This window comes from Chionomys nivalis, chromosome 10 (genome assembly GCF_950005125.1).
Source record: "Chionomys nivalis chromosome 10, mChiNiv1.1, whole genome shotgun sequence".
NCBI classification, from domain to species: domain Eukaryota; kingdom Metazoa; phylum Chordata; class Mammalia; order Rodentia; family Cricetidae; genus Chionomys; species Chionomys nivalis.
In genome coordinates, this window is record NC_080095.1 from 54,191,186 (window position 1) to 54,218,696 (window position 27,511).

Sequence of the window (27,511 nt, forward strand, 5' to 3'; positions counted from 1 at the left end):
TGCATCCATATTTGCACACCTGTTCTAGATGATGGCAGTGTGCATCCATATTTACACACCTGTTCTAGATGATATCTGTGTGCATCCATATTTACACACCTGTTCTAGATGATGGCTGTGTGCATCCGTATTTACATATCTATTCTAGATGATGGCAGTGTGCATCCATATTTACACACCTGTTCTAGATGATAGCTGTGTGCATCTATATTTACACATTTGTTCTAGATGATGGCCGTGTGCATCTATATTTACACACCTATTCTAGATGATGGCTGTGTGCATCTATATTTACACATCTGTTCTAGATGATGGCCGTGTGCATCCACATTTACACACCTGTTCTAGATGATGGCTCTGTGCATCTATATTTACTCATCTGTTCTGTATTTGCAGTTGACAAGTTACAATTTGAACCACCTCTGAGGAAAGAAACAGAAGCCCGGGACGAAATGGTAACTGCGATTTTAAAACATTTTCAGTTTAAAATTTGAGAAAACTTCAAGTGAGATGTTTTAAGGAATTAAGTATATATATATAATAAACCACTTTTTATACATATTAACTCTACACTAGTTCTCACACTAAAGTGTGAAGGGTTCAAATTAGGAATTTTGATGGTGCTGCAGGGAATCCAGCACTCCCAGTCTTTTGAAGGATGTATGTGGATTATTAAACACTGGCGTGGACTCAGATTTCGCCTTTTCCTGACTTGTTAGGTTTGAAGTGAGCACAGGTTTGCACTGCTTTTCTGTGTAAGGTATCGTATCTGGGGTTGGGCACGTGGTTGTTAGTGGAACACTGTTGTTGGTCCCATTATGTTTGCTACTACAGCTTATTTTGCCTGTTTGTTTGTGAGAGGGTCTCACTGTGTAACTCAGGCTGCCTTGAGTTGCTACAGCCCTCCTGCTGCAGCAGCCTAGTGCCAGGGTGACTGGCGTATATCATCACAACAGAAGTGACACCATTTTGAGATTAACTACATAGTTAACCCTGTATATAAAGGAATAAATAAAAAGATGTTGTTAGAATTGGCCTAGAAGGTTCCTTAATATCTACTGTTTTTTTTTTTTTTTTTTTGGTTTTTTTTTGAGACAGGGTTTCTCTGTGGTTTTTGGAGCCTGTCCTGGAACTAGCTCTTGTAGACCAGGCTGGTCTCGAACTCACAGAGATCCGCCTGTCTCTGCCTCCCGAGTGCTGGGTCTACTGTTTTTTAGTCAATAAAAATGCATTTTCTAGACCAGGCGGTGGTGGCACACGCCTTTAATCCCAGCACTCAGGAGGCAGAGGCAGAAAGGTCTCTGAGTTGGAGGCCAGCCTGTCTACAGCATTAGTTTCAGGACAGCCGGGGCTACACGGAGGAGCCCTGTCTTCGGGTAGAGAGGGGAAGCGCCGTGTCACGCATTCTTCTTGCTGCCAGTTTCTGTATGCACCAGCCTTCTCCGTGCATATTTAATGGGCTATTTACTTGTCCTGGCTGATGGAGTACTTATGCAAATAATTCTGTTTTTTGTGGGTTGTTTCTTTTTGTTTTTGCCTTTCAGATTGAAAACTATATTTAGTAGATGTGGGGAAGTTCTTTTTTCATCAAATGATAATGAGTCATTGATCTAAATAGTTCACATGACAGAACGAATTGTGGAGATGTATAAACAGATTGGATGCCAGGATAACAAGCAGCCACAACCCTAGGATTTTCTTGAACCAGATTAGATAGCTGATATGTAATTAGTAAATCAAATGGTTGATATTAACTTGGTCAATATTAGTGTCTGTGAAAGTAACATTTTAAACTGTAACCTGCACAGGGACTACCATCAGACCCAAATTTTATGTACCATTGGAATCCATTTGTGGATGGTGCAAATACAGGCAGGTAAGTTGTTTTCTAATTAATAGCTTGATTATGTGAACAACTTTTATGAGGATTTGTCTTAGAGTTGTCAGTGCATAGCTTTTACTTATATTATTGACAGAAAGCATCATGAATTATTTAGTAAGGTTTTTAAAGGGTCTCTTCTGTTTGGGGGGATTTTTGTTTATTTTCTTCTGTTTGTTTTTTGTTTTGTTTTTCAATTGTTTGCTTTGTAAGAAGATCATGTTATATACCCCTGGCTTGCTTGGCACTTCCTCGTTAGACCATTAGACCAGGCTGGCCTTGAACTTGTAGTCCTCCTTCTGCCTGTGCCTCCCAAGCACTGGAGTTGCAGGCATGTGCTACCATTCCTGGCATGGTTTTTGTTTGAGTCAGTATGTATTGTGTGTAATTACAATGTATTAAAAGATGTCATTGGGGAATAAATGGTCAGAAAACCCTCATTCTGTTTCTCTAACGTAGTTTCTTCATATTCTAGCCCTGTCATTATTCAGCAGTGAATTGAGGGGCTGGCTTCAGTGAGTCACTGAATTGTTTACATGTTTGTGCATTTCAGTTACCTGGAGAATTCATTGAAACTATAGACTTCTGGGTCCCCATATTAGGCCAGTAGAGCTGAGGTTGGCAAACTGTAGCCTGTGGGTCAAATCTAGCTGCTGCCCATCCCCTGAGAATGGTATTTGGGGAGAAGTGGAGTGCAGAAGCAAGTGGGGAGAGAAAAGGAGGGTAGGAAGATGGCTCAGCAGTTAGGAGCACTTACTTTTTTTCCCAGTGTACCTGGGTTTAGTTCCCAGCACCCATACCAGGCAACTCACACTGCCTATAACTCCATTTTCCGAGAAGCCAGTGTCCTCTTCTGGCCTCTGCAAGTATTGCACACATACGGTGAACATACACATCCACGAGCACATATACATGTGCACACATACACACATACATGTGCACACATACACACAAAGCGAATAAATAAAATTTTAAGTTAAAAAAGGGTATTTACATTTGAGTGGATAAAAATAAAAGAATAATATTTTGTCAAAAGCTTGCATGAGGGGCTGGAGAGATGGCTCAGAGGTTAAGAACACTGACTGTTCTTCCAAAGGTCCTGAGTTCAACTCCTAGCAACCACATGGTGGCTCACAACCATCTGTAATGGGGTCTGGTGCCCTCTTCTGGCCTGCAGGCATACACACAGACAGAATATTGTATACATAATAAATAAATAAATATTTTTTAAAAAAAAAGCTTGCATGAAATTAAAATGTGTCAGTAAAGATTTATTAGAACAAAACCATATTAATCACTTTATGTAGTATTTATAGCTGCTGCTTTCATACGATATCAGTGGATGTGGCTGCCATATGCCATCTGGAGTCTATAGTATTCAGTATCTGGCCCTGTACAGAAGGTTTGCCAACCCCTGCTCTAGAACAGTCTTTATGAATGGTTCCTGCTACACTGAAAAGACTCTGAAGATGTTGTGCATGACCGTTGAGCTGTCACTGCCTTTTAGACTTTGATGTGCCTGCTGGTCACCTGAACTCTTAAGTTGCAGGAACCGGTGCAGTGGGTCTTCAAAGTGTCCATTTGTCAGCTTCTGTAGGGGCCTCCCTTGAGTAACAAAGGTTTAATGATTTGGCCACACATACTCATGGGCTCCAGAATTCTGACTTTCATTGTTGGTTGTTTTGTTTTCATTTGCTTTATTTTCATTTGGTTGTTGGTGGTGTTTGGGGTTTTTTGTTTGATTTTTGCTTTTTGGTTTTTTATGTAAGGCAGGATCTCATATAGCCCAGGCTGGCCTTGAGTCTCCTGTTCTACCTGGTGTCTGCCATCTTGCTGCTAGGATTTCAAGCATGCGCTACCATACCCCACTCGTGTTGGGAAGTTTTCAATTTTATTTTTTAATTTTTATAAATACACAACCCCATTTTTGTTTATTTGCTTTTCATTAGTTTAAATCCTTTAGGGATACAGCATCACATGTATTCTGTATACAGTGCTGAGCAGAAAGGTGGCTTAGAATGTGACATGCACCGTGTTGCTGTCACCATTACTTCTCCCAGGCACCCAAGTTCTGTTGGTTTGCTCCCAGGCCTCCCAGCACTGTCCTTTGCCTTGCACACATCAGCACATCTCTGGCTGAAGTAAAATTCCATTTCCTCTCAAGCATCAACACCTCTTGTTAGAAAGAAGGAAGGAAGGAAGGAAGGAAGGAAGGAAGGAAGGAAGGAAGGAAGGAAGGAAGGAAGGAAGGAAGGAAGGAAAGAAAGAAAGAAAGAAAGAAAGAAAGAAAGAAAGAACACTGTGTATATTCCCTTGTTTCTGAGGACCCTGATTTTGCCAGCAAAGTGGCTTGAACCCTCACCTTCCAACACACACTTGTCTTTCAGAAGGCCTGCCCCAAGTGGGTCTCCACAGACTCCAGATAGTGGAAGGTTTTTTGTTCATTTGTTTTGTTGCTGGGAAACAAAACTAGAGCCTTGTCCATACTAACCATGTGCTCTTCCCCCGAGCTGCACCCAAAGTCTGAATTTATCTTTCTCTATTAAGTTGAATTTAAGTGCAGCAGAATACAATTGAAAAAGACTTGGTGCCACTTTGTGGTTTCTGTAATCATGCTGATGCTGTCCTAGACGGGAGGTCTTAGGTTTCCATCATGCTCTGTCTGTCTCAGAGCCTTTGCTTGTCCGCATTTTGGTGCGTACTTAATAGTGTTGTCTGTGTTAGTCGTGTGTGACCATCTAAATCGAGGTTTTCTCTTTGACTAGATCAACCTCTAAGCGTGCAGTACCACCTCCCCTACCTCCTAAGGTGAGCTGTTGCAAGATTTTGAATGATATATCCTTCTTTACATAATTACATTTTAAAAATAATTTCATTGTCTTTATTTAAATTTTTAAGTTTATTAATTTTCTTAAGAAAGTGGATATGGAAATATAAAGTACATAGCAAAGAATATTTGTGTGAAATAATATACTTTAATAGATGTCAGAAACAAACAAGTTTTTTGCTCTTGGAAAAATATTTGACTGTATGGTGGGAGATACAAAGTTTATTTATCATCATTTATTGTTATAATTTGACATTTCAATAGAATCATTCTTTATTAAGTCATTGTCAGTTTCTACTTGTTAAATACTTGGCAGCTGCTTCCATAATTTTATTGGTTATAAAAGTTTTATGATTTGGGATTGGGATTCATTTTAAAACCCACATGTGAAGTTCATAGTTCTGTTGAGCGGTGACTCACTTGAGTGTTTTGCTGAAGGTTACGGTGACTGTTTAAAGAGCATCTTCTTATCCTCTTGTCATTAGCCAAGGATAAACAGTTACCCTGAAGACAACCTCCCAGAGGAAGAGAAGTCAGCAACCGTCAAACGTTGCCCTGATCCAGACGCTAGAGCACCTCACGTTCTCAGAAGACAGAGTAGCCCCAGCTGTATTCCTGTAACAGAGACATCCTCTATAGGTATGACAGCGTGCCAGCAGCTCTGGAATGTGGCCAGATACCGTGATGTGGGTGGGTCAGACGGGTGGGAAGGAAAGCCATTGTCTATTAATAATATCTTCTTTCTTTAGTCAGTCCTTGTGCAGTTCAAACCATTGCTTCTGTGCTTTAATTACACACAAATGACCTATAGTAGATTCAGACCATTTCAACCTGGTTCAATCCCTTAGTAAATGTTAGGGGTCCAGAGGAAGTACCCATGTGCCTGCCCGCCAGGTGTCAGAGGCTGTGGCAGAAGTTATACCTATACACATAGCATTACAAAAGATGGCTGAGGCTGGTGATGCTGGCCTGTCGTCCCAGCACCTGAGAGGCAGAGGCAGGCACATCTCTGTAAGTTCAAAGCCAGCCTGATCCTGTTCCGGGATAGCCACGACGGTTACACAGAGAAATCCTATCCCAACAAAACAAAACAAAGTTCCTTGTAATTAATCAAAAGAAAAAAATAACATGATGGAGGGAGGGGAAAAAAAGACAATTAGTGTGGTTTTTCCTAAAAAAAAAGAAAGAAAGAAAAAGAAAGAAAGAAAGAAAGAAAGAAAGAAAGAAAGAAAGAAAGAAAGAAAGGAAAGAAAACTGTATTTGAGTGGAGCCCTAACGTTTCTGAGGGAAGTAGGGATGGGTTGTTGGAGGTTGGTAAAGGCCTGATGAATTTACAGAAGGGAGAGCCAATGCTTAGGCGTTCTTGGAGACTAAAAAGGATTAGACAAATAAACTAATGCAGAAAAATCTGAATCATGTTTGAAACAATCTAACATGGTGGAAGAGTGGTACCCAAGAGGAGGTAGAACTGAAAGTGGAGATTGAGGTTCTGTTGGAAAAGATCTTGAGTACCACTGTCCGTGGGCAAAAAGACTAAGGATACAGAGCATCCTGAGAGTCTGGACCAAGGGCAAATGGCCTCACTTGGCAGAAGCATGCTTCCACAGACTCCACCAAGAGGAAGGGAAAGGATGGGGAAAGAAAGGTACTCGTCAGAGAATGTTCTGTTTTGTGTGCTCATTCAGTGTTAACCACGGTATCCTTAGGAAATGGTGATGGGATTTCAAAACTGATGAGCGAGAATACAGAGGGATCAGCACAAGCCCCGCAGTTACCTCGGAAGAAGGACAAGAGGGACTTCCCTGTGAGTACAGCGGTGCTTGCCGCTGGTTGTTTCTAACGTAGAGGGGGAGCAAGAGGAACTCAGGTAACTGGACTTGAGCATGGAGGCCTGGACTGTTGTCCCACTTCTGCAGAGGCTGGGCAGAAAGATCACTGGTGTGCAGAGACGTTCTTTTATATGTAGGGATGTCCCAGCAGTGAGAGTGTTGGCTGCTCTTCCAGAGGGCCTCAGTTCAGTTCCCACACCCATGTAACAGCTCTTACCCATCAGTAATTTCGGTCCCGGGGGATCTGCCACCTTCCTCTGGCCTCCACAGACAGCAGGTTCACACATATTGCATATTCATACATACAGGCAAAACACTCAACTCATATACATAAAATTAAAATAATTTAAAAATAAGTATTATAATAACTGAAACAGTAAATTACTAAAGTTTTATTTTTAAACCTGGGGTTTCTTACAGTATTAAAAATTACTTAAAATTTTTTTTTTTTACAGAAACCAACCATCAATGGCCTTCCACCCACCCCAAAAGTTTTGGTAAGGACTGTTTATATGACCTGATTTCTGATTTTTTTTTTTAATCTCCTTAGAAGCAGTAGGAGTAATACCCTGTCACGTACATTGAATCACTAAAAGAAATATTGTAGAATTTAAAGTTGGTAGATAGATTTGAATGTACTATAGTCAGATTACATAGTCCAATTTGAGTGGAATAGTTAAAATTTGGGTGTAATAGCAGATTTGTAATCTTAGCACTCCATAGACTAAGACAGAAAGATCATGAGTTCGAGGCCAACCTGGTCCACATACTGAGTTCCAGGCTACATCTGAGCAATCAGATATTTAAGAGGGAGGGAGGGACAGAAGAAAGGGAAGGAATTGTAGGGAGAGAAAGAACAAAAAGAAAAACAAAATTGAGAATTCATAAATTCTCAGATTAGCGTCTAAGCACCAGTTTAATTTTAATATACCGTGAATACTGGGCTTCTTCCTTCTGAAGCCATTCTCATCTTGAGCTGTGCACATTGAGAAGAAAGAGGAAGTTTAGGTTAACACTTCTCTGTCCTGTTACAGAGAATGAGATGTATCTGTGAGGTGGTGCTGTCAACTGTGGGAACAGGGTTCTTCGTCAGTCATTATACTCATTAGTGGTGGATGTCTAGAATACAAACTTACTCTTTTTGTCTGTTGCATATATTCTAGAATTACACTGTGGTTAAATCAAATATTACATATATTCTAGAATTACACTGTGGTTAAATCAAATATTATAGTAGTCCTGAAGTAATAACTTAAAATTCCTACAGCTCATTAAATATGTAGATGTCCAATAAATTTGATACTTTGACCCTAAAATGGAAAGAAAGCAAAGACTGTGATTCTGAGTGGAAAAAGTTTAGTTCTGTTAGTCTTTATTTTGTTTTGAAATAAAACCACAAAAGTTTCTTCAAAGAGTTTGACATTGTATGATTTTTTTTAGGAATATTAAAATTATGTAATAATTCTTATTTCTTTCTTTATGAACAAGATGGGAGCATGTTTTTCAAAAGTATTTGATGGCTGCCCTTTGAAAATTAATTGTGCAACATCCTGGATACACCCTGATACAAAAGGTACAAGTTCTGAATTTTGTGTGTGTGTATTAATTATACATATATAATTAATATATATAATATATACCTCCTATAAAATGTTTGCTGTATGGAAGACCTTTATTAGTAACTTGTGGTTGTTAACTTTAAAATTATTACCTTAGATACTAAATGAGACAGGGACCTGTGTCAAGCTGAGTAAGTCGGTAAGCTGTGGCAGGTGCTTTACAGTTGGACTGTGTAGGAACTGTTCTTGTAAAGGAGGCTGAGGAGACACCAGAAATGTTGTGTCCTTAATTTTTAAGGATGAGACCATTCATAACCAGCCGCTAAGGTCTGTAGGCAGTGGGGGCCGTTGTTTAAGGATGAGACCATTCATAACCAGCCGCTGAGGTCTGTAGGCAGTGGGGGCCGTTGTTTAAGGATGAGACTGTTCATAACCAGCCGCTAAGGTCTGTAGGCAGTGGGGGCTGTTGTTTAAGGATGAGACCGTTCATAACCAGCCGCTGAGGTCTGTTTGTAGGCAGTGGGCGCTGTTATTTCAGTCTCAGTGTTCTCTGGTTGTGTAAAACTTGTTTCAAATCAAAACAAAACAAATCCAACTTAAATACATAGGAGTATAAGGGGGTTTTGTGCTCATAACTTAGCTTGGTGGTATGAGCGGACATGAAGATGTAATTCAAGACCAGTCTGGGCTGTATTGAGACAGTGTCTCAAATAAATAAATAAAAGCAGAAACATCCATATTCATATTCTTCTGTCTCCATTCATTTTGATTGCTCCAGTCTATCAGTTTAAAATTCCATGTCCTCTTAGCCAGTTCGGGTGTTTAATTTTATGTTCAGGTTGGGTGCAGCTATTGCTATGGCTTCTTTTGACACATTTTTCCAGGATGTGTGGGCAGTGGCCGTGCCCGTCTCCTTCCATGTGGGACCAGTCCCTTACTACCTGGCTATGGCAAGTTTTTTTCCTCAGGATCAGTCCTTTCTCCAGGAAGCTTTGGTTCTTTTTCATGGTGACAGTATTTAGAAACCAACATCTGAACAATAAATGTGTTCATTATTTGTGATGTGTCGTGGTTTATATTTTACTGTATGTTTGAGTATTTGAAGTGTCTTACAAACATGTACTACTATAACAACAGTTTAAAATTTAGTTGAAAGGCAGCATTTAATAATAAAGTCTTACACCGCTTTTATTTACTTTTTAAAACATAGAAAAGAGACATGGTAGCATGAATGTTAAAAGCAGTTTTACTGTGTGACTGGGTGGCCATCTAATATCACCGCATATAGCCCTTAGCTGAGTGTGCACTCTCAGGAAATGACAGGAAGTTCTGGTAACTTGCTATTACAGATCAGTACATTATTTTTGGAACTGAAGATGGTATTTACACTTTGAATCTCAATGAGCTACATGAAGCAACTATGGAACAGGTAATAAAAATTTTAACTTAATTAGTTTGCTCAAATTGGATAAAAGAAGTATCATAACTTTAAATCCATTTATATGGGTTCTAATCTTTGTTTTTAATGGTTTAAATATTTAAGGGCTGACATGGAACCTGTTTTTGTATTCATATTGAAAGATTTTTTTTCCCTTTTAAGGTTTTGGTAATTTTCCCAAAGGAATTACCAGAATGTTCATAGTGCTGTTTGTTTTTGTTTAGCATGGTGCTGAGGATTAGCCCCAGGCCCTGAGCGTGCTAAAGCCTGTGCTCTGTCACTGAGTCAGGTCCTCAGCAGCACTTGGCCAAATTCGGGTTTGGGGACAGGGTAAGAGGAGAGAATCAAAGCTGTGCAGCATAATAATCTTTTTCTTCTTCCCCCTCTTCAGTTGTTTCCGCGGAAATGCACGTGGCTCTACGTTATCAATAACACGCTGATGTCATTATCAGGTATGCATGACGGTGAAAGCCATGGGCAAGCAGAGAGATGAAGTTTTAGCGTACACTGTATGACAGCCATTTGCTGTTTGAGAAGGGATCCTGTCTTCTGTGAGGATTGCATCTCCCAACCCCCTTCCCCAGCATCTGAACACCTGGGGGAGGGAACATCATGGTCATCTGCTGAGCCCATTTTCCTTCCATAACTTGCACCATTGCTGGCTGCACTCTGCCTTCCTTTGAGTGTTAGCAGTGCGACACTCCATGAATTTTAGCAAACCCACTGTCCATGAATTCTAGCAAACCCACTCATAGCCTCAATTTTCTTCATTATCAAATTAGAACAGAGACATTGAAAATACAAAGTCTACTGAGATTGTTGTGAGGGTTAAAAAAATAACTGCCCAAAGTGCTAAGTAAATTGTGAAGTCTTATATAAGTGTTCTGGACCACTTGTGAAGTACCTTAGACTGATGTGCTTTAGAGTCTCCTAATCCAGGGATCCGAGGAAATGGCTATCTCAGTTTGAAGAATGCTTTCCAACAAGCATAAGGACCTGAGTTCTATGCCCAGCATCCATGTAGAAAGCTGGGTGTGGCGTGCACAATTGTAATCTCAGTACTAGGGAGACAGAGACAGAGGCTCCTTGGGGCTCACTGGGCAGCAAACCTAGCCTAGTAGGCAAGTTCGAGACCATGGAGAAAACTTGTCTCACAAACGAGAGACGCTGACTAAAGAACAGCATTCAGTATTAACCTCTGGCCTACACATGCATATGGATCTGTACTTAATTGTGGAGGACTAGCCTTGACAAAAATACCACTTACCAGGATAGGGGCATAGGAATTTAGAAATATTAGTAAAGAATATAGAGACACAAAAATTAATAAGACAGAAACCATAGAATAATACTGGGAGGGCGTTATAAGGAAGGTCACTTGTTCATTTCCCAGCAGCCCAGACTACCGAAATAATCACACAGAATCTATATTATTTAAATCACTGCTTGACCCATTAGCTCTAGCTTCTTATTTGCTAACTCTTACATCTTAATTTAACCCATCTCCATTAATCTGTGCATCACCACGAGGTCATGGCCTACCAGCAGAGTTTCAGCACATCTATCTCTGGTGGTGGCTCCATGGCTTTTCCTCAACTCCTCCTTTTTTCTCCCAGCATTCAGTTTAGTTTCCCCCACCTACCTCTATTCCCTGTGCAGGCCCAAGACAGTTTCTTTATTAACCAATGGTATTCACAACATACAGAGGGGAATCCCACATCAGTAGGGCATTCCAGTGATTACTGAAATCACCCGGTTGATCTTTCCACAGCTTTTATACCCAACAAAAGTGGAGGGGGGGGGGGAATTAAAAAAGACTTTATTAACATAATACAAAGGACAAACAGTCAATCACTCAAACACTCTGAGACATCAAATCATTAGCATTCTGTTGTCTAGGTAGCAAAGCTGGTCTAGGCTGCCCTTCCCCAGGTGACCTCATAGTTACAAAAGAAGGAACAGAAGTACATACACCTGTCAGGATGGCATGGACCTACTTGAATGAGCTATTTAATGTTAAAAGAACCAAGCAATCACATCCTGAGTTGGGACTGGCAACTACCTTTGTCGATCATTTGAGCAACCTCCAAACTCTCTGACCGTCAGACGGGTAGAAATGGACCCATATTTGGGGGCCTCCACAACTTATGCACGCGCGTGCACACACACACATAGACACACACAGCTTATCTAAACAAGGAGATTCTAGAGCAACCTGTTCTGATTTTAGCATTGTTGGGGGGTTTTTGGTAACTGGTGGTAATGACAGGATTGAATACCTTTAGACTTTTCTTTTACCATATCTTTAGACTTTTTTTTTTTGAATGCTTACCCAGTGTCTTAGTCACTGTTCTATTGCTAAGAGACCCCATGATCAAAGCAGTTTTTATAAAGGAAAACATTTCATTGGAGCTGGCTTACAGTTTCAGAGGTTTAGCCCTTCATCATCATGGCAGGAGATGGCACTGAAGCAGTAGCTGAGAGCTGCACCCTGATCCCTAGGCAGAGGGAGAGACTCCCAGTGACACACTTCTAACAAGGCGATGACTCCTAGCACCTCTAATCCATTCAGATAGTGCCAGGGGGCCATTCTTAGTCAAACCGCTACACCCACCAAACAATCTTTTCTTACACATTAGACTTACGTAACCGCCTGTTGATTTCATTTGTAGTACAAGGTAGGTAATTGTTATTTCTCCCCAGTGGAGATTCTTCAGGAATCTATATTTGAGCTAATAGCAATTTTTATGACAATATAGCCTTGTGTGTAAGTGACTTGGGGTTCCTCTAAAGTGGTGCGGCCCTTTAATACAGTTCTCATGTTGCGGTGACCCCAACCATAAAATTATTTTCATAATTTTCATATAGCTACTTCGTAACTATAACTTTGCTACTGTTAGGAATAATAAAGTAAATATCTGTATTTTCTGATGGTCTTAGATGACCCTGTGAAAGGGTCATTCCATCCCCCAAAGAGGTCCCAATCCCCAGGCTGAGAACCGCTGCTCTGAAGAGTAATTTGTTCTTTTGTTTTAATTATGATTAGTCTGTAATTTTTTTGTTTCATTTAGTAAATATTCGTATATTACTCTTGTGAAAAGAAACATACCCAATTCTATTTGGATGGCTTCTGAATTTTTTTTAACAGGCTTAATTCAGTTTCTTTTTCTGCTGTAAAACCTCTTTATGGTAGCTATAGCTGGAGCCTGGGTACTATGAGCCAGACTCTGATGTGAGTTTTCACAAGATGAATTCCTGATAGGGAGACCTGGTGAACAGTCTCCTTCCAGCTGTGGGTCAAGTAGCTGGAGGTCTTGGAGATGACATCAAAGGTGAAGTTGTGCAGGGTGGCGCAGCCCCTGGCTGATGTGCAACAGTCACCAATACTGGCCAGCAGCAGCAGCTTCGTGGGCACAGGAGCAGAGATGATGCCAGGGCCTCTGGGAGCAGGGATGAAGCACACCAGCACAGAGCAGCAATGACCGGTCACCTTGCATGAGATGGTGTGGGGTTTGCCTGTCTTGTGTCCCCAGTAGTCTCTCCAGACAGGGACAGTGTAAGTTGGCCAGGATGACGGCCCCGCGGATGGTAGTGGCTACTGCCTTGGAGCACTTTACACAATGACCAACATGGCTATTGTAGTCCCAGTAGTGACGAAAACCTTGAAGCTGGCCACTGCAGTGAGTCTGCTGTGCTGGCGTAGTCTTTAGAACCTCATCCCTTAGGAATGCTCCAGGAAAAGTCAGTGGTCACAGCTTCCTTGATGGCAGGGAGAGGCAGATGGCCCTCCCGGGATTTGACCGTCATGTCCTTGAGCAGGCAGTCCAGCTTGGTGAAGTTATTCACTCCTTGTCTTCTGCTCTACCTCCATGAGCCCAAAGGCCTGGAAGACCATTGCAGAAACTTCCACTGCCTCTCAAACCTGGGCCTCCCAATCTACGAAACCTCCCACTGCACATCTGAGCAGTGATTCTGGATTTGGATATAAAATAACTTTTCTTAACTCTTGCTACTTTTATCATTAGACATAGCTGTCTTTCAGACACAGCTTTAAAACCACACATGGTATTCCTTATATTTTCATGAACTAAAATGGGATGGTGGGAAATAGTCTATGGTTAGTTCATTTCTGTAGTGTAGTTAGAATTACTCCTAAAACAGAAAGAGTGTAAGTATCAGAGAGTGAGTACGGAGAAGTGGAGAGAAAAGAAAGGTCCTGTGTCGGCCAGAATGTTTCCATTCTGAGAAAACAAACGTGACGAGGATAAAATGCCCTGTGTGGCATGTTCCTGCCAGTAAAGGGTGCTTGTTACTCTGTCGCACCGTTTGTGAGGAATCGGAGGGTGTCTGCGTGTATCTCCTGCTAAACATGGCTACAATTGGATGTGCATGGGTTGTTCCTTACTATACTAGGCCTTATAATACTGACATTTCTCTTTTCCTGGTATTACAATCTATGCATTTAAAAATTGTTCACAATTAATTGAAGGTAATTTGATGGATTGCCGATATATAGATCTGTCCCAAAGAGATAATTTCAGTGTTACAGAATTCTGTTTTGTGTGTAACTCTTTGTACCATATGTGTGCACAGGTGTTTAACAGTTTCTCTTTCTTCACGAGCATCAAACAGGTTTGCATTAGTTCTTCCCGGGTCACCTGTTTGTCAGAATATACCTAAACAGAATGATCTACTTGCTTAAAAGTAATTTTACCCATTATGTTCAAAACAATATTAACTAGGTTTGTTTGTTGTGTTTTTACATGTTTTGCTTGATTCTTGAACATTACCGGACTCATCATTTTAGAAGGTAATTGCATTTTTTTTTTCTTTTTGGTGTTTTTGAGACAGGGTCTCACTACGTAGCTCTGCCTGTCCTGGAACTCACTATGTAAACCGGTCTGGCCTTGAACTCAGCAGAGATCCACCTGCCTCTGCATCCTTTTTCCTGTGACTAAAAGCATGTACCACCACACCCAGCTAATTGCATTTTCTTATACTTGAAAATTCTTTTTTTTTTCTACTGAAATTGATTCTAGTAAAAGAAACTTCTTTCTCTTTTACAGGAAAAACCTTTCAACTCTACTCTCATAATCTTATTGCTTTGTTTGAACAAGCCAAAAAACCAGGATTAGCTGCCCACATCCAAACTCACAGGTTTCCTGACCGCATTCTGCCAAGGTACAAAATTCCGTTTTGATCCTGGAGGGGTGAGGGTGTTTGTGTCTTATTTTTAAACTGCCTGTATTCCTTGTCTGGTGAAACAATTCCCTGTTCCTAATTTACATGTGATCCGGACTGGAAATACTTCATGTTTCCTGCATGAAAAGCACTTAAGGAAGTTTTATAACAAATTCTTCATCCTATAAAATGAGTCTAAAAATAGTCCAAAGTCGGAGTCCAAGGTAGTTTTTTTTAAAGTCCCTTCCTGTCTGATTCTGATATAGCTGGTTCATTTGTCACCATATGGAGGCCACACTAGAATTCATTCATGTTGTCTTGTATTTTCAGAAAGTTCGCCTTAACAACAAAGATCCCTGATACAAAAGGCTGCCATAAGTGCTGCATAGGTGAGTTGATGCTCCTCCTCACACCAGATGGTAACAATATCTTTAAAATTACCCGAGGAGTTTCATAGTAGGAGCGAGGTGGAAAGTCAGCATAAGAGCTTAGCAGCTGTGGAATAGCATCATCCACACAAACCATCCTCACTTCTCATGTCAGGATTAACCCCAACCACCCTCAGAGTCAGAGACTGGCCAGACCGACTCACATTCTCACTGACAGGAGTGATGCTCGTGGCCATGATTACACAGACGAGTATAGGCTAAAGTCAGCTGTGTGACAGGAGCATGAGGCAGATGCAGGGCTGCCAGGCCAGGCATGGCACTGCTGCAGTCTTGTCCCTTTATGCTGTGACTGTGTGGCAGTTCACACAGCATTGCCAGTCAGGTGTTGATTCAGACGTCCAGAGTTTTCACTGGGGCTCCATCACGGAGGCGTGAGATTGCCCACATGGCTATTCTCTCATCCAATACCTCCGTTGACCAGCTAATGCTGCATGAGTCAAAGCCCCCACCCAAAGTCACTCTTGGTGTTGCCGGCCCCACCCTAAATGGCATTGTTAGATGGAGGAATGATGAGAGGTTCACGCGTGGCTTAGCAGTGTTTCTCAGGAGAGAATATTAGAGGATGGCTTCTTTTGAAGCAACAGTTAGATTCCTTACTATGTAACTAGCTCACTTACCCCTTACATGGTTGTTGACACTGACTATGTCACAGGGAGTCATAGAACCTAGATCAGATCTGGGTGCAGTCTCTAAGAATCCTCAGCTCCTAACTTGATCAGTGAGCTTACATATTTGTCTTCATGACAAGATACTCTGTAGAACAAGATATTCAACCACAGTGTGCTCTGCCTGCAGTCATGTGTCAGTCACTTCATGGTGCGTATGTCACTGGGTGATTTAGCCATTGTGATGTGTCACCAAGTGATGTAGTCTCTGGAACCACCTCATAAACTCAAGCCGTCACTGGCTGAGATGTATGGTGTGTGATGACTTAACCAGATTTCAGCTTCTTGGGGAGAGTCATGTGTCTGTCATCATGCCAAGATCTGTGGCTCAGAAAGGTCTAGAAGCCTGCAGTCCTAAGACCTGATACACTTCTGCAGAACTTAACGAGTACCTGTTCACGAAATCATTGTATGTTGTGGCTGTTGGGAATCACCCTGGGGAGAGAAAAGACCAAGATGAATTAATGCATGCATACATGATAAACATGATAAATTATCTTCATTGTCCCTCAAACTGCTCTGTCATAGGACATTATGTAAGAGTCTCAGTTGTCCCTAGACCTGTCAGATTTTATCCTCTGGTTACTTAGAAGCAGGTTTTGAGTTTATAGAGTAACGTGCATGTTTGAGAACTAGCAGATGGGATCTCATCAAAAATTCCCTGTGGTTAAGTACTCAGCATATTAAAGGCATTTAGTAATAAATGGCTGTGATCTCCAATTGGTATTTTTTGTTTAAATAAAAATGAAAGCTAACATTTCTTTATTTCCATCCAGTTTCATTATCTCGGTTAAGATAGTTTGTCAACTAAGCATAGTCACTTCAAATTTTTTTGTTTTTGTTTGTTTGTTTTTTCGAGACAGGGTTTCTCTCTAGCTTTGGAGCCTGTCCCAGAATTGACTCTTGTAGACCAGACTGGCCTCGAACTCACAGAGATCCATCTGTCTCTGCCTCCCTGCCGAGTGCAGGGATTAAAGGCATGCACCACCAGCACCCAGCCAAATAATTTTTTCTTCTGTACTGCAGTGTTGAGTCACAACACAAACCACTGGCATTTCCTCACTCCAGCATCTGCCTTCATAAAGAAAAATAACTTGAGCCAGGCGAGGGGGTGCACATCTATAATCCCAGCACTTGGGAGGCAGAGGCAGACAGACCTCTGTGAGTTCAGTCCCAGCCTGGTCTACAGAGTGATTTCCAGACCACCCAGAGCTACATAGTGAGACCCTGTCTTAAAGAAGGGAGGGAGGGAGGGAGGGAGGGAGGGAGGGAGGGAGGGAGGGAGGGAGGGAGGGAGGGAGGGAGGGAAGGAAGGAAGGAAGGAAGGAAGGAAGGAAGGAAGGAAGGAAGGAAGGCCTCTTAGCTTTTAGGTGGATGTAGTTCAGCTGTCACTGAGCTAAACTGTTTTCTCACCAAAGCAGTCAGTGTTGTGCATGTGGGTAGGATTTTTACTTTTTTTCTTCTTCTTCTTTCTTTTCAGTTAGAAACCCTTATACGGGACATAAATACCTCTGCGGAGCTTTGCAGTCTGGAATTGTCCTGCTTCAGTGGTATGAACCGATGCAGAAATTCATGTTGATAAAGGTACGTGGAGCTTTCTTACATTTTCATCTTGACAAAGCACTGTGTGTAACTACAGCAGGCTGAGGCTGTAATTACTGCTCTTAGGGACAACCTTCAGAGTTGGTGCGACGTGTGTGTGTGTGTGTATGTGTGTGTGTGTTATGTTCTTATCAATGTCTTCTCTGTAACTTATTGTTACTTCAAAGCTTCTGGAATCATCCTAGCCACAAACATTTCTCGGAGTCTCTGTAAATGCTCTCAGGCTCATGGTCACAAAGGCGAGCTTGTATATAGACTGAGGCAGGGTGGCTCCCACCCTTTCAGCTGGCTTCACTAACTAACACCTATGAAGGGAAGATCGCTACATTTCTTTTTCCTCTTTTTTTGTTGCAGCATTTTGATTTTCCTTTACCAAGTCCATTGAATGTGTTTGAAATGCTGGTGATACCAGAGCAGGAGTACCCCATGGTTTGTGTAGCTATCAGCAAAGGCACAGAGTCAAACCAAGTAGTTCAGTTTGAGACAATCAACTTGAATTCTGCATCTTCCTGGTTTACAGAAATTGGTGCAGGTAAGTGGTTTTCACTTTATGGTAAAATATCCACGCTTTTGCCTGTGCTAGATGCAGAAGACTTCATTTCAGTCGTTGTCAGCTCCTAATAAAAATGCAAGCATAATTTTTCATGTAAGCCCAAGAAATTACCCTCCATGTAGTTTGTGGTCTCCATTTGCTTAAAGACGTTTTTTAACGTAGGGGTGAGTTTTCCCCGCACAGTGTAGGTGCCAGGGATTGCCTGACCCAGCTCATCAGGTTGACAGCAAGCACCTCATTGGCCCTTGCCCAAGAAAGTTTATACAAATTTATTTTACTGAGGACATTTTAAATATTCTTGACATTTAAAAGTCTGAGTTGTTGACAGGTTGGAAAGATGTCTCAATGGTTAGGAGCTGGCTGTTCTTACAGAGGGCCCAGGTTCAATTCCCAGCACCTATAAGATGGCTCACACTTCCAGTTCCAGGGGATCTGATGCCCTCTTCTGGCTTCCATGGACAATGCATGTGGTAACAGACACAGATACAGGCAAACACTCACACATAGTCTGAATGGTTACTAGTTTGTCTTTGTTCTTACTAAATAAAGAGCTGTGCATCTCAAGCCAGGAAAGTTCCCTTTTATCCCCGTATCTTCCCCCACCCCAACCCGCCTCTATTTGAGTCACTGGGTGCTCTGCAGACATGGATAGAAGTTTCTGAAGTGGCCTTCAAGCTTTTCCATTAGAATATTCAATGTTTCTTTCCTCGATGGGCTGGTTAATCTAGGAGTTTATTATACATACCTCAGTGAAAACTCTGGAAGCTTTTCTCACGGTTCAAGTTTGGAAAAATCAGTCAAGAATACATTTTTCAAATGAGTGCCACTAACCAGCAGGGAACTGCAAGTCAGTGATGTCATGAGATACCATCCAAGACAGAGCAGTAGCAAACTTCTGTGCGGATGCAGGGAGGAGCAGCTGGGGGCTTCAGTTAGTGCAGCCATTATGGAAACAGTTTGGGGAGGGGCTTCAAGGACCAGAACTAGAACTACCATACCACCCAGCAGTTCCACTATTGGGCGTGTACTCCTTTCCAGAGAAAATAAAATTAGTGTGCTGGAAGAGAGCTGCACACATGTTTATTGCAGTATTCTCCAGAATAACCAAGACTTTGAATCGCCCTAGATTGATTTCAGCTGATGGGTCAGAAAAGAAAATGTGGTATGTCTACACTGTGGAGTATTGCTCAGCCATTGCAAGTGTGAACCTGTGTTGGGTGTGATGGCACATACCTATAGTTTCTGCACTTGGGCGGTGAAGATGGGAGGATAATGAGCCGGGCCATCCTGGGCTACATCAGGGACCCTTGATACAAGGGAAGGATGAGGACATAGGAACAAGTGAAATGTCAAAGGACAGGTGTCATGTATTCTCATCTGTAGACACTGAAATTACATGGGATTCGGCTACAGAGCTAGGAAATCCACAGACATGGGGGGATGGGGAAAGATGATTAACAGTCTGGGGCTCTGGTTGGGTAGGAGGAACGGTTTCTGTTGTTCTCTAACCCCGGGGTAATGACAATTACATGTCTGTTTCAAAAGCACCATCAGAGAGGATTTGGGAGAATTTATATTTTAAATCTGGGCTATATGAAATGAGAGGGGACCTCATTTTCCTGTTTGTTATACTATTTTGTTGTGTGTCAACTGTGATTTTAAGCAGAATTGAAGCAGTTCGTGGTAGCTTTCTTACACAACATTACAGCCCTTACTGCACTCAGAGAATGTCCATTACAGCCATCTGAGAGGACTCTGTCACAGCCCTCACTACACTCAGAGGGCTCTGTCACAGCCCTCACTACACTCAGAGGACAACTATCACGGCCCTCACTACACTCAGAGGGCGTCTGTTACAGCATTGCATTTGGTGCACCTTGGCCTTTGATAATTTGCAGACTGAGTTCTGAGAACTCATTAAGCATGCCAACTAGGAAAGCTTAACATCCACCCCACCTTAATGTCACTTTCAAATAAGACTGGGACATAATGTCACTAGCATGCACAAGGACTGTGTTGATCCTATGTGTTACAAAGGAAAATCAGTATGACCCAGAGATGGCCTGATTTCACAACAAGACCTTTTGGGTGCAGCCACTGGTTATGGTTACCCAAAGAGTAAAACTACCATCATAGTCGGTTTCAAACAGCCTGATGGCATGTAGCCCTGAACTGTGAGCACCCCTGTGTGTACCAAGCCACAGTTTCCTGGGGGGTAAAGAAGTAAGCCACTTGCCCCTGTACCTCGCCTTTCCCTGTTCAGCCTATTGGCTTCTGCAGTGGGTGCATGTTTCCTGTGATTGCCTTTTGTGGTGTGAGGAAGTGAAGTCTCCTTTGGACCTGACCGATTCCATCTCTCCTAAGTGTAGAACAAAGCTAACCAATGGGTGCATTTTCCTTCCCTTGCCCATATTTGCCCTCATCGCCATTGTCACTATAGCCACCTTTCCAGAACAAATTTGTAATCAAGCAATACTGCGTTTTTTAGTTCCTTTTATCCAGGTTAGAGCTGATATTTGTTCTCCTAAACTGATGTTCATCCTTTTTTTTTTCTAAAGATAACCTGACAAAATGCATTTTGCACCATATTTCAAAGAACGAACCACAGCGAGGGTCAGACTGCTGTTTTCTAAGCCCTGGTTTACTGAAACATGGTGTTAACTGTAACGTTTTCCTCTTAGGCAGCCAACAGCTGGATTCCATTCATGTGACACAGTTGGAGAGAGATACTGTTCTGGTGTGTTTAGACAGTGAGTATTATTTTAAAGTTTATTTTGAGTGCACTACTTCATAAAGCAGCCCCTTTAATGAAATTGACAGTCACTCCAGCTCTTCCTCTGTAAGTGACCTGACTGTATTGACAAAGCAGTTAAAGTCGCCGCAGCTAGAGACTCAGTTCTGCCCCTCGGTGCGGTGCCGTCTTTACACTTGGCTCACGTGGGGACATTAGCACTCTCCCACATCTTAGGAAATTGCTGTATAAACTCTTCCCTCTCACTGTAGTGAGTGAGAGTAGAAGGTTACAGTAGACTGGGATCACAGATCACTTCCCAGGAACTTTTGGAGGCTTGTCAGTTCTAATGTACTCAGGCCTTTGACGCTCCACCTGCTGACCCTGACTGTTTGATGCAGGAGAGGTGTTAGTAGCATAAGCAGGGGAGGCGGGAAGCAAGCAGCTTAGCAGCAGTGTTCCTTTGATTTTGCTGATGAAGGCACTCTGGTTCTTAAAACTCATCTTTATGCAGTAGATACTGCAGGATGAACTGTACACAGTGTTGGGATTATGTTTTATTGTGGCTATATTTACCATAACTAGTATATTTTTAGCTTGCTCTTAGTGGCTGAACTACCTGTGTATGCAAGCTCATCTAATATGACAGCTGAGTGAACCAAGCCTGCAGGGCATCACTCGCTGTCCCTTGGTTAGGGACTTGACTCTGAACACTAGTAAAATAAGAGTGTTATAAAGTTGCCTGGAAGGAAATTGCATCATGTTTTTATCCTAATAGATACAAATTTGTCATCAACCAAATAAGCATAACAAGAACTAAGAGGGCTGAGGCTTTCGTGCTGAGCCTCGCACATTTGTGAGTGATCCAAGGAAGATCCCGTGCTTAGTGCTTATCGCGGTGTCGCATTTTAACACGGCTTTAGGAACACATTGCTCTGCAAGACTCTGCTTCCAGACTAAACCAATTGCTGCTGTCTTCCCAGCTCTGTGACCTGTCAGTTGGTTTTTGCAGACAGCAGTGGAGACAGGCTTATAATCTCAAATCGTGGGAATGGACAGTTGAGAAGCAAAGGTTGCTTTCCAAGTCTGCTTGAGCTAGTGTGAAGAGATCAGGAACAGGACGGAGGACAGGAGCCAAAGAGGCCGTATCTACATGCCGCCATCCAGAGCTCCCTGCCCTTGGGCGGGGCTGCCGCTGGCCCAGTGTGCCCTGGCAGACCTGGAGCTCTGTGGCAGGCGGGAATTGCTGCAATACTACTTGGCAGATACTGTGGGATTTGTGAAGGAAAAACATGACAACTCATCACTAAATATTTGAGAATCAAAGTAGCCACTTTTTAAAAATGAAGATATTGATGTTCAGTATGTCTATTTAATTTTAAAATTAGCAAAATCCCACTCACTAAATAAACATCTCTGTAATTGTGTATCTTTTAAAACATTAATTCCTATTTTTCACTAGGCATATCCCAATCAAAGTAAATCTTTAACTTCATTAAGAATATTATTTGATACCCATACAAAATACATTACATTTATTTTAGAAAACTTTCATTTCTGGTCTTGACTTTTTTTTTAATTTCTTTTAAGAATTTGTAAAAATTGTAAATTTGCAAGGAAAACTAAAGTCAAGTAAGAAGCTGGCCTCTGAGCTGAGTTTTGACTTCCGCATTGAATCTGTAGGTAAGTCCTTTCTGTCACTGACGCGGATGTCTGGGGACTTCGCTTGTTCTCCCCTGAGGCTTGTGTAGACCAGTGCCTGTCTCATACCTTGAGCTGATAGAAACGTTGTTGTGTGCACTAGTTCATGTGGCGAGTGCCACGGTGTACTTTCTAAATTTTCAACTAATTTCATTTTGATTTTTATTCTGTCAATTTCATACATATAATTAATTCACTCTGATCATGGTCCCCTTTTGATATGACTTTTTACATAAATAAAAATACTGGTTGCGCCGGGCGATGGAGGCGCACGCCTTTAATTCCAGCACTTGGGAGGCAGAGGCAGGCGGATCTCTGTGAGTTCGAGACCAGCCTGGTCTACAAGAGCTAGTTCCAGGACAGGCTCCAAAGCCACAGAGAAACCCTGTCTCGAAAAACCAAAAAAAAAAAAAAAAGTACTGGTTGCTACCATAGTGGACAGCACTGGTCTTGCCTGTGTCCTTGTTTCCTGGGTGTTGATTTTTAAGTATGCTCATTACCATGGTTGCTTTTCCCAACTCTTTCCAAGTCATGAAGGTGCTTGTGTGAAGTGACCGTTCTTTAGGTCCCCTGTGATTCTTTGTCACTGTTGTCTAGTTCTGTGTGTTGATGGTTACTGTTTTAGATCTGTTTCTATAAAAATAGTAACTTTGGGGCCAAAGTGATGCCTCCAAGGCCAACAGCCCTGAAGAGCTTCCAGAGGACCTGGGTTCAATTCTAGGGACTGCATAGCCGCTTACACCCATCTATAACTTCAGTTTCAGGGGTTCCGGTTCCCGTTTCCTCTACAGGCCCTGCATACACGTGACGATGCACAGGCATGCAGGCAGGCAAAGCACCCAGACACACAAAATAAAATGAGTAAATCTCAGGGCTGGAGAGATGGCTCAGCACTTAGGAGCATTTGTTACTTCTACAGAGGACCGAGGTCCGATTCTCTGCACTCATATGATAGTTCACAACCATCCGTAACACCAGTGCCTGGGTATCCAACAAATACACATACATGTGGCATACATACATGAATGCAAGCAAAGCATCATATATGTAGAATAAAAATAAATCTTTAAATAAATTATAAATAAACAGTAAGTTTCCCTGATGCTATAGAAAGGAATGTGTCATTTTAGTTTGTTTTCCTATTAGTATTTTACTTCAGCATGCTCATTAATTTTATGATTGTTTTTTAAGCATTATAGGTTTGGGTGCAGTGGTGCACACTTTCAAGCCTCAGCACTTAGGGAAGAAACAGGCAGATCTCTGAGTTTGAGGCTAACCTTGTCTAGTTCCAAGCCAAACTGTAGAGTGAGACCCTGTCTCAAACAACAAATAATTATAATTCCACTTCCATCCTTTTTGCTGGTATGTCAGCATTTTCCCGAAGGGAAATAGAATCCAAATATTTTAGACAATTGATTATATGATTCTACCATTAAAGAAAAGAACACACATATCATATAATTACTGTATATGGCTTTTAAAATTGTTTTTAACTAGTTAGAAACATTCTAGGTTTGTTTAAAAAAAAAATAGGCAGTTGGTCATGGTGCACGCCTTTAATCCGAGCACTCAGGAGGCAGAGGCAGGAGGATCTCTGGGAGTTTGAGGCCAGACATTGATCTACAAGAGCTAGTTCCAGGACAGCCAGAACTGTTACATAGAAAAACCCTGTCTGAAACACCCTGCTCCCCAAAAGAAGATTCTATCTGAGTTTCTCATTAAACTAGAATTTGCTAGAGGGTAAGGGGCACAGGACGTAGCTCAGTAGTAAAGTACACGAGGACCTTGGCACTATCCTAGTACCAAAAATAAACTGTTGTGCTTTCGTGGGACAGCTCATAAAGATATACCTTGCTTGTGATGGAAATGTAGGCCAAACAGAAGGGACTGTGGAAGCTTGATCCCTCCTTACTCCGGTATGCAGTAGGTACGGCGCATCAGCTCCTACACAGAATGTTCTCAAGCAGGAATCCAGCTCAGTCCCATATGTGTGTGTCACAGTATTTAGAAAATTTTAATTGTTGTACAAAAGTTCTCTCCTAGATTGCCATCGCCTCATTCAGTTAATCTTGAAATGGTTACAAGGATCCTGAAATCATCTCTTTAAATCGTTTTAAATCATATCTCAAATAAGACAAGTAACTTCAGTTTCACAACTAGTGAAACACATGTGATCTGTCATCATCAAATACTTCTGTTTTTATTAAGTTGAATTATGTCCCAGACATTCTTACAGTAACCATGTCCTTATTACTCTAATAAGAAATCCATGCTTCTGTGGCATGCACTAACCCTGGATATGCTCACTAGCACCAGAAAAAAGAAAAGAAAAAGAGTAGTAATTTTCTGTCTTTTTTCACCATTATGTTTATTAATGTTTGTGTTTTTTTAATTCTATTCATTAGAATAGTCAGTAAAATACTAAGATATTTATTTAGCAATTGACTGAGATCATAATATTCAATGTGCGATTAAATTCTGGGTTAAGAAGCATGTTTATTTTTTAATTTTATAAAATGAAAAATAAGAACATAAACTTCTTGCTTGATAGCTGCTTGAAGAACTTCTTTTAAATGCAAAAGCTTAACTGCATGTTTTTATTGTTTTGATAACTTAAAATAGAAGATACACCATATGGAAGAGAAATTAGTATGCCAATACCCAGCTTATCAGAAGTCAGCCCATGTTGGAAGAATGCCTGTGACATACGTCTCTGAACGCTGCTTAACCGTCTCAGTAAATTACTTGAATTTAGACACGCCTTAGTCACAAAAAATGTTGAGCAGTAATGGTCTAGACAGTGGAATTTTGCCTTGAGTGCTTGAAAAGCCTTATGTTATCATTTATTAAAAAGAGCTAGGGAGGGGCCAGAAAGATGGTTTGGTATTTAAGAGCATAGACTGCAAACAGGGTTTGGTTCCAGCATCCGTGTATTTAGAACCACTTGTAGCTCCAGCTCCAGGGAGCTCTTTGGCCACTAGTCTCTTCAGGCACTTGCAGAAACATGCATACACCATACATGTGCACGCATACATGTAATTAAAAGTAATAAAAATAAATCTTTTTTTATTTATCTTTATTTTATGCACGTTGGTGTTTTTTTGCCTACTGGTATGTCTGTGTGAGGGCATCAGATCCCCTGGAACAGGAGTTATAGACAGCTGTGAGCTGCCATGTGGGCATTGGGAATTGAACTCAGGACCTCTGGGAGAGCAGCCAGTGAGTGCTCTTAACCACTGAGCCATCTCTCCAGCCTGAAAATCTTTTTCTTAAAAAAACAGTTGAGGAGAATCTGTAGTGTGGAGCTCTGTGCTTCCTTTTCATTTTCCGCTCGTCTTTTTCAGTGTGCCTTCAAGACAGTGTGCTGGCTTTCTGGAAACATGGGATGCAGGGTAAAAGCTTCAAGTCAGATGAGGTGAGTGTTCTCGGGTTACCTCTATGACTCCCACACAGGATTTTTAATGGTGACATGTCCATTCTAGGCATTTCCTCTCTGAGTCACACTGCCTCGTTTAGTGCCTTTAATGCATGAAGTGGCAGAATGCAAGCCTGCATTCTCCCCTCTCATAGGTTCACTTTTAGATTTTGCTGTTAAATATCCAGTAGCCACAGGGAACTCCAAAATGTCGAAGACACTGTTGTTATAAATAATGTTGTTATAAATTTTGTGTAAGACGTATTATGTTCCAGGCAGTTCACAAATATTAGCACATTTAAAGCTCAGAAAGATCCAGAGAGTAGGCACTCTGCATGCCACGTGACTGGTTAAGTGGCAGAGCATGGATCTGAGGCTTCAATGTCACTTTTAGGACGCCTAGCTGTAGGGGATGGGGCTGGCTTCCACCCCAAGGGAGGAATTCCACTCTGATGAGAGCATTTCCCAGCTTTGTGAGTTTTCTATGCTAAAGGCTCATGAATCTGTGACACTACCTGAAAGCATGGAATCTTCTGTATGAGAGTTTAGTTCATCTCTCCCATATCTATATGTAAATAAATAGTTCTACTTCCAAGAAAAGGTGGTATAAACCAGTGGTCTTTGGATGTGTTGGTTATTTACTGACCCATGTCACTGAATGTCACCAGGTGTGCTTTTTCAAGACAAGCTTTCCCTAGAGTTCATGTGTACTGACAGCATGCCACCATGCCTAGCCGTGCTAACTGTTCTTAAATGCTGTTTTCATTGTGTCGTTCCCATCTTTGGGAACTCAAACCCAGGGCCTCTCACAGTCTAGGACTGCGCTCTCTACGAACTCTCATGCCCAGCTGTGCTGCTGCCCCTTGTGATGCGTTTTCTCAGTTGAGCTCTGCTCTGCACCTCTGTCTTCCTGCTGGGGCTCTCGTCCTTCGATGGAAGCCTCTGCCATAAAGTAACATTCCACAGTAATTAGAGTACTTCATTGTAGCATGAGGGGCCTGCTTGTTGGGATTTCTGTCCTGCCCAGTTCCCACAGCTGGCAAGTCCCAAAGAAAATCACACAGAGGTCTCCATAAGTTGTAAACTGATTGGCCCATTAGCTCAGGCTTCATATTAGCTCTTATAACATATTAGCCCATTATTCTAGTATATGTTAGCCATATGGCTCAGTACCTTTTTCAGCAGGGCAGGTCACATCCTGCTTCTTCAGTGTCTGGACAGGCCTGCGGAGGAATGGGCTTCCTTCTTCCCAGAATTCTCCTGTTCTCACTGACCCACCTCTACTTCCTGTCTGGTTGTCCCGCCTATACTTCCTGCCTGGCTACTGACCAATCAGAGTTTATTTAAAACATAATTGGCGGAATACAGAATTGTCCCACACCACTTCAGCTTCATACTGTGAAAATTAGCTCCCTAGAGTATATAGATGATCCAAACTTGTTCTGTCTTTCCAGATAGACTAGAAACTCCTGTTAGTAGATTGTTGTACACTAATATAGTCACGTAGTTTGAGTCCCTCCAAGGGCCAACCCAAGATAACAACCAAGTAGAGGTGGTTTACCTAGGAATAGATTCTAGAAAACAAGTGATGTGGTGAGAAACACAGAAAGAGGGAGTGCATCGAAAGCATGTTCGTACAGGTGGGCATCCACTGCACAGCAGGACTCGGCCAATAGGAGCAC

At 41.8% G+C, this 27,511-nt stretch overlaps 1 protein-coding gene across 1 annotated transcript in view; it reads left to right on the top strand.

Annotated features, from left to right (window-relative positions):
• Map4k5 (mitogen-activated protein kinase kinase kinase kinase 5) overlaps window positions 1-27,511 on the top strand; it is an 89,720-nt gene that overhangs the window by 58,048 nt on the left and 4,161 nt on the right. Inside the window, exons 14-30 of the mRNA XM_057782219.1 lie at window positions 397-455; window positions 1,809-1,876; window positions 4,645-4,687; window positions 5,192-5,345; window positions 6,413-6,510; window positions 6,991-7,032; window positions 8,024-8,108; window positions 9,444-9,523; window positions 9,924-9,984; window positions 14,340-14,342; window positions 14,599-14,713; window positions 15,044-15,102; window positions 17,308-17,411; window positions 17,784-17,961; window positions 20,664-20,732; window positions 22,304-22,396; window positions 25,759-25,829. Coding sequence (XP_057638202.1) covers window positions 397-455; window positions 1,809-1,876; window positions 4,645-4,687; window positions 5,192-5,345; window positions 6,413-6,510; window positions 6,991-7,032; window positions 8,024-8,108; window positions 9,444-9,523; window positions 9,924-9,984; window positions 14,340-14,342; window positions 14,599-14,713; window positions 15,044-15,102; window positions 17,308-17,411; window positions 17,784-17,961; window positions 20,664-20,732; window positions 22,304-22,396; window positions 25,759-25,829 — 1,382 coding nt within the window. The remainder of the gene's footprint in view (window positions 1-396; window positions 456-1,808; window positions 1,877-4,644; window positions 4,688-5,191; window positions 5,346-6,412; window positions 6,511-6,990; window positions 7,033-8,023; window positions 8,109-9,443; window positions 9,524-9,923; window positions 9,985-14,339; window positions 14,343-14,598; window positions 14,714-15,043; window positions 15,103-17,307; window positions 17,412-17,783; window positions 17,962-20,663; window positions 20,733-22,303; window positions 22,397-25,758; window positions 25,830-27,511) is intronic.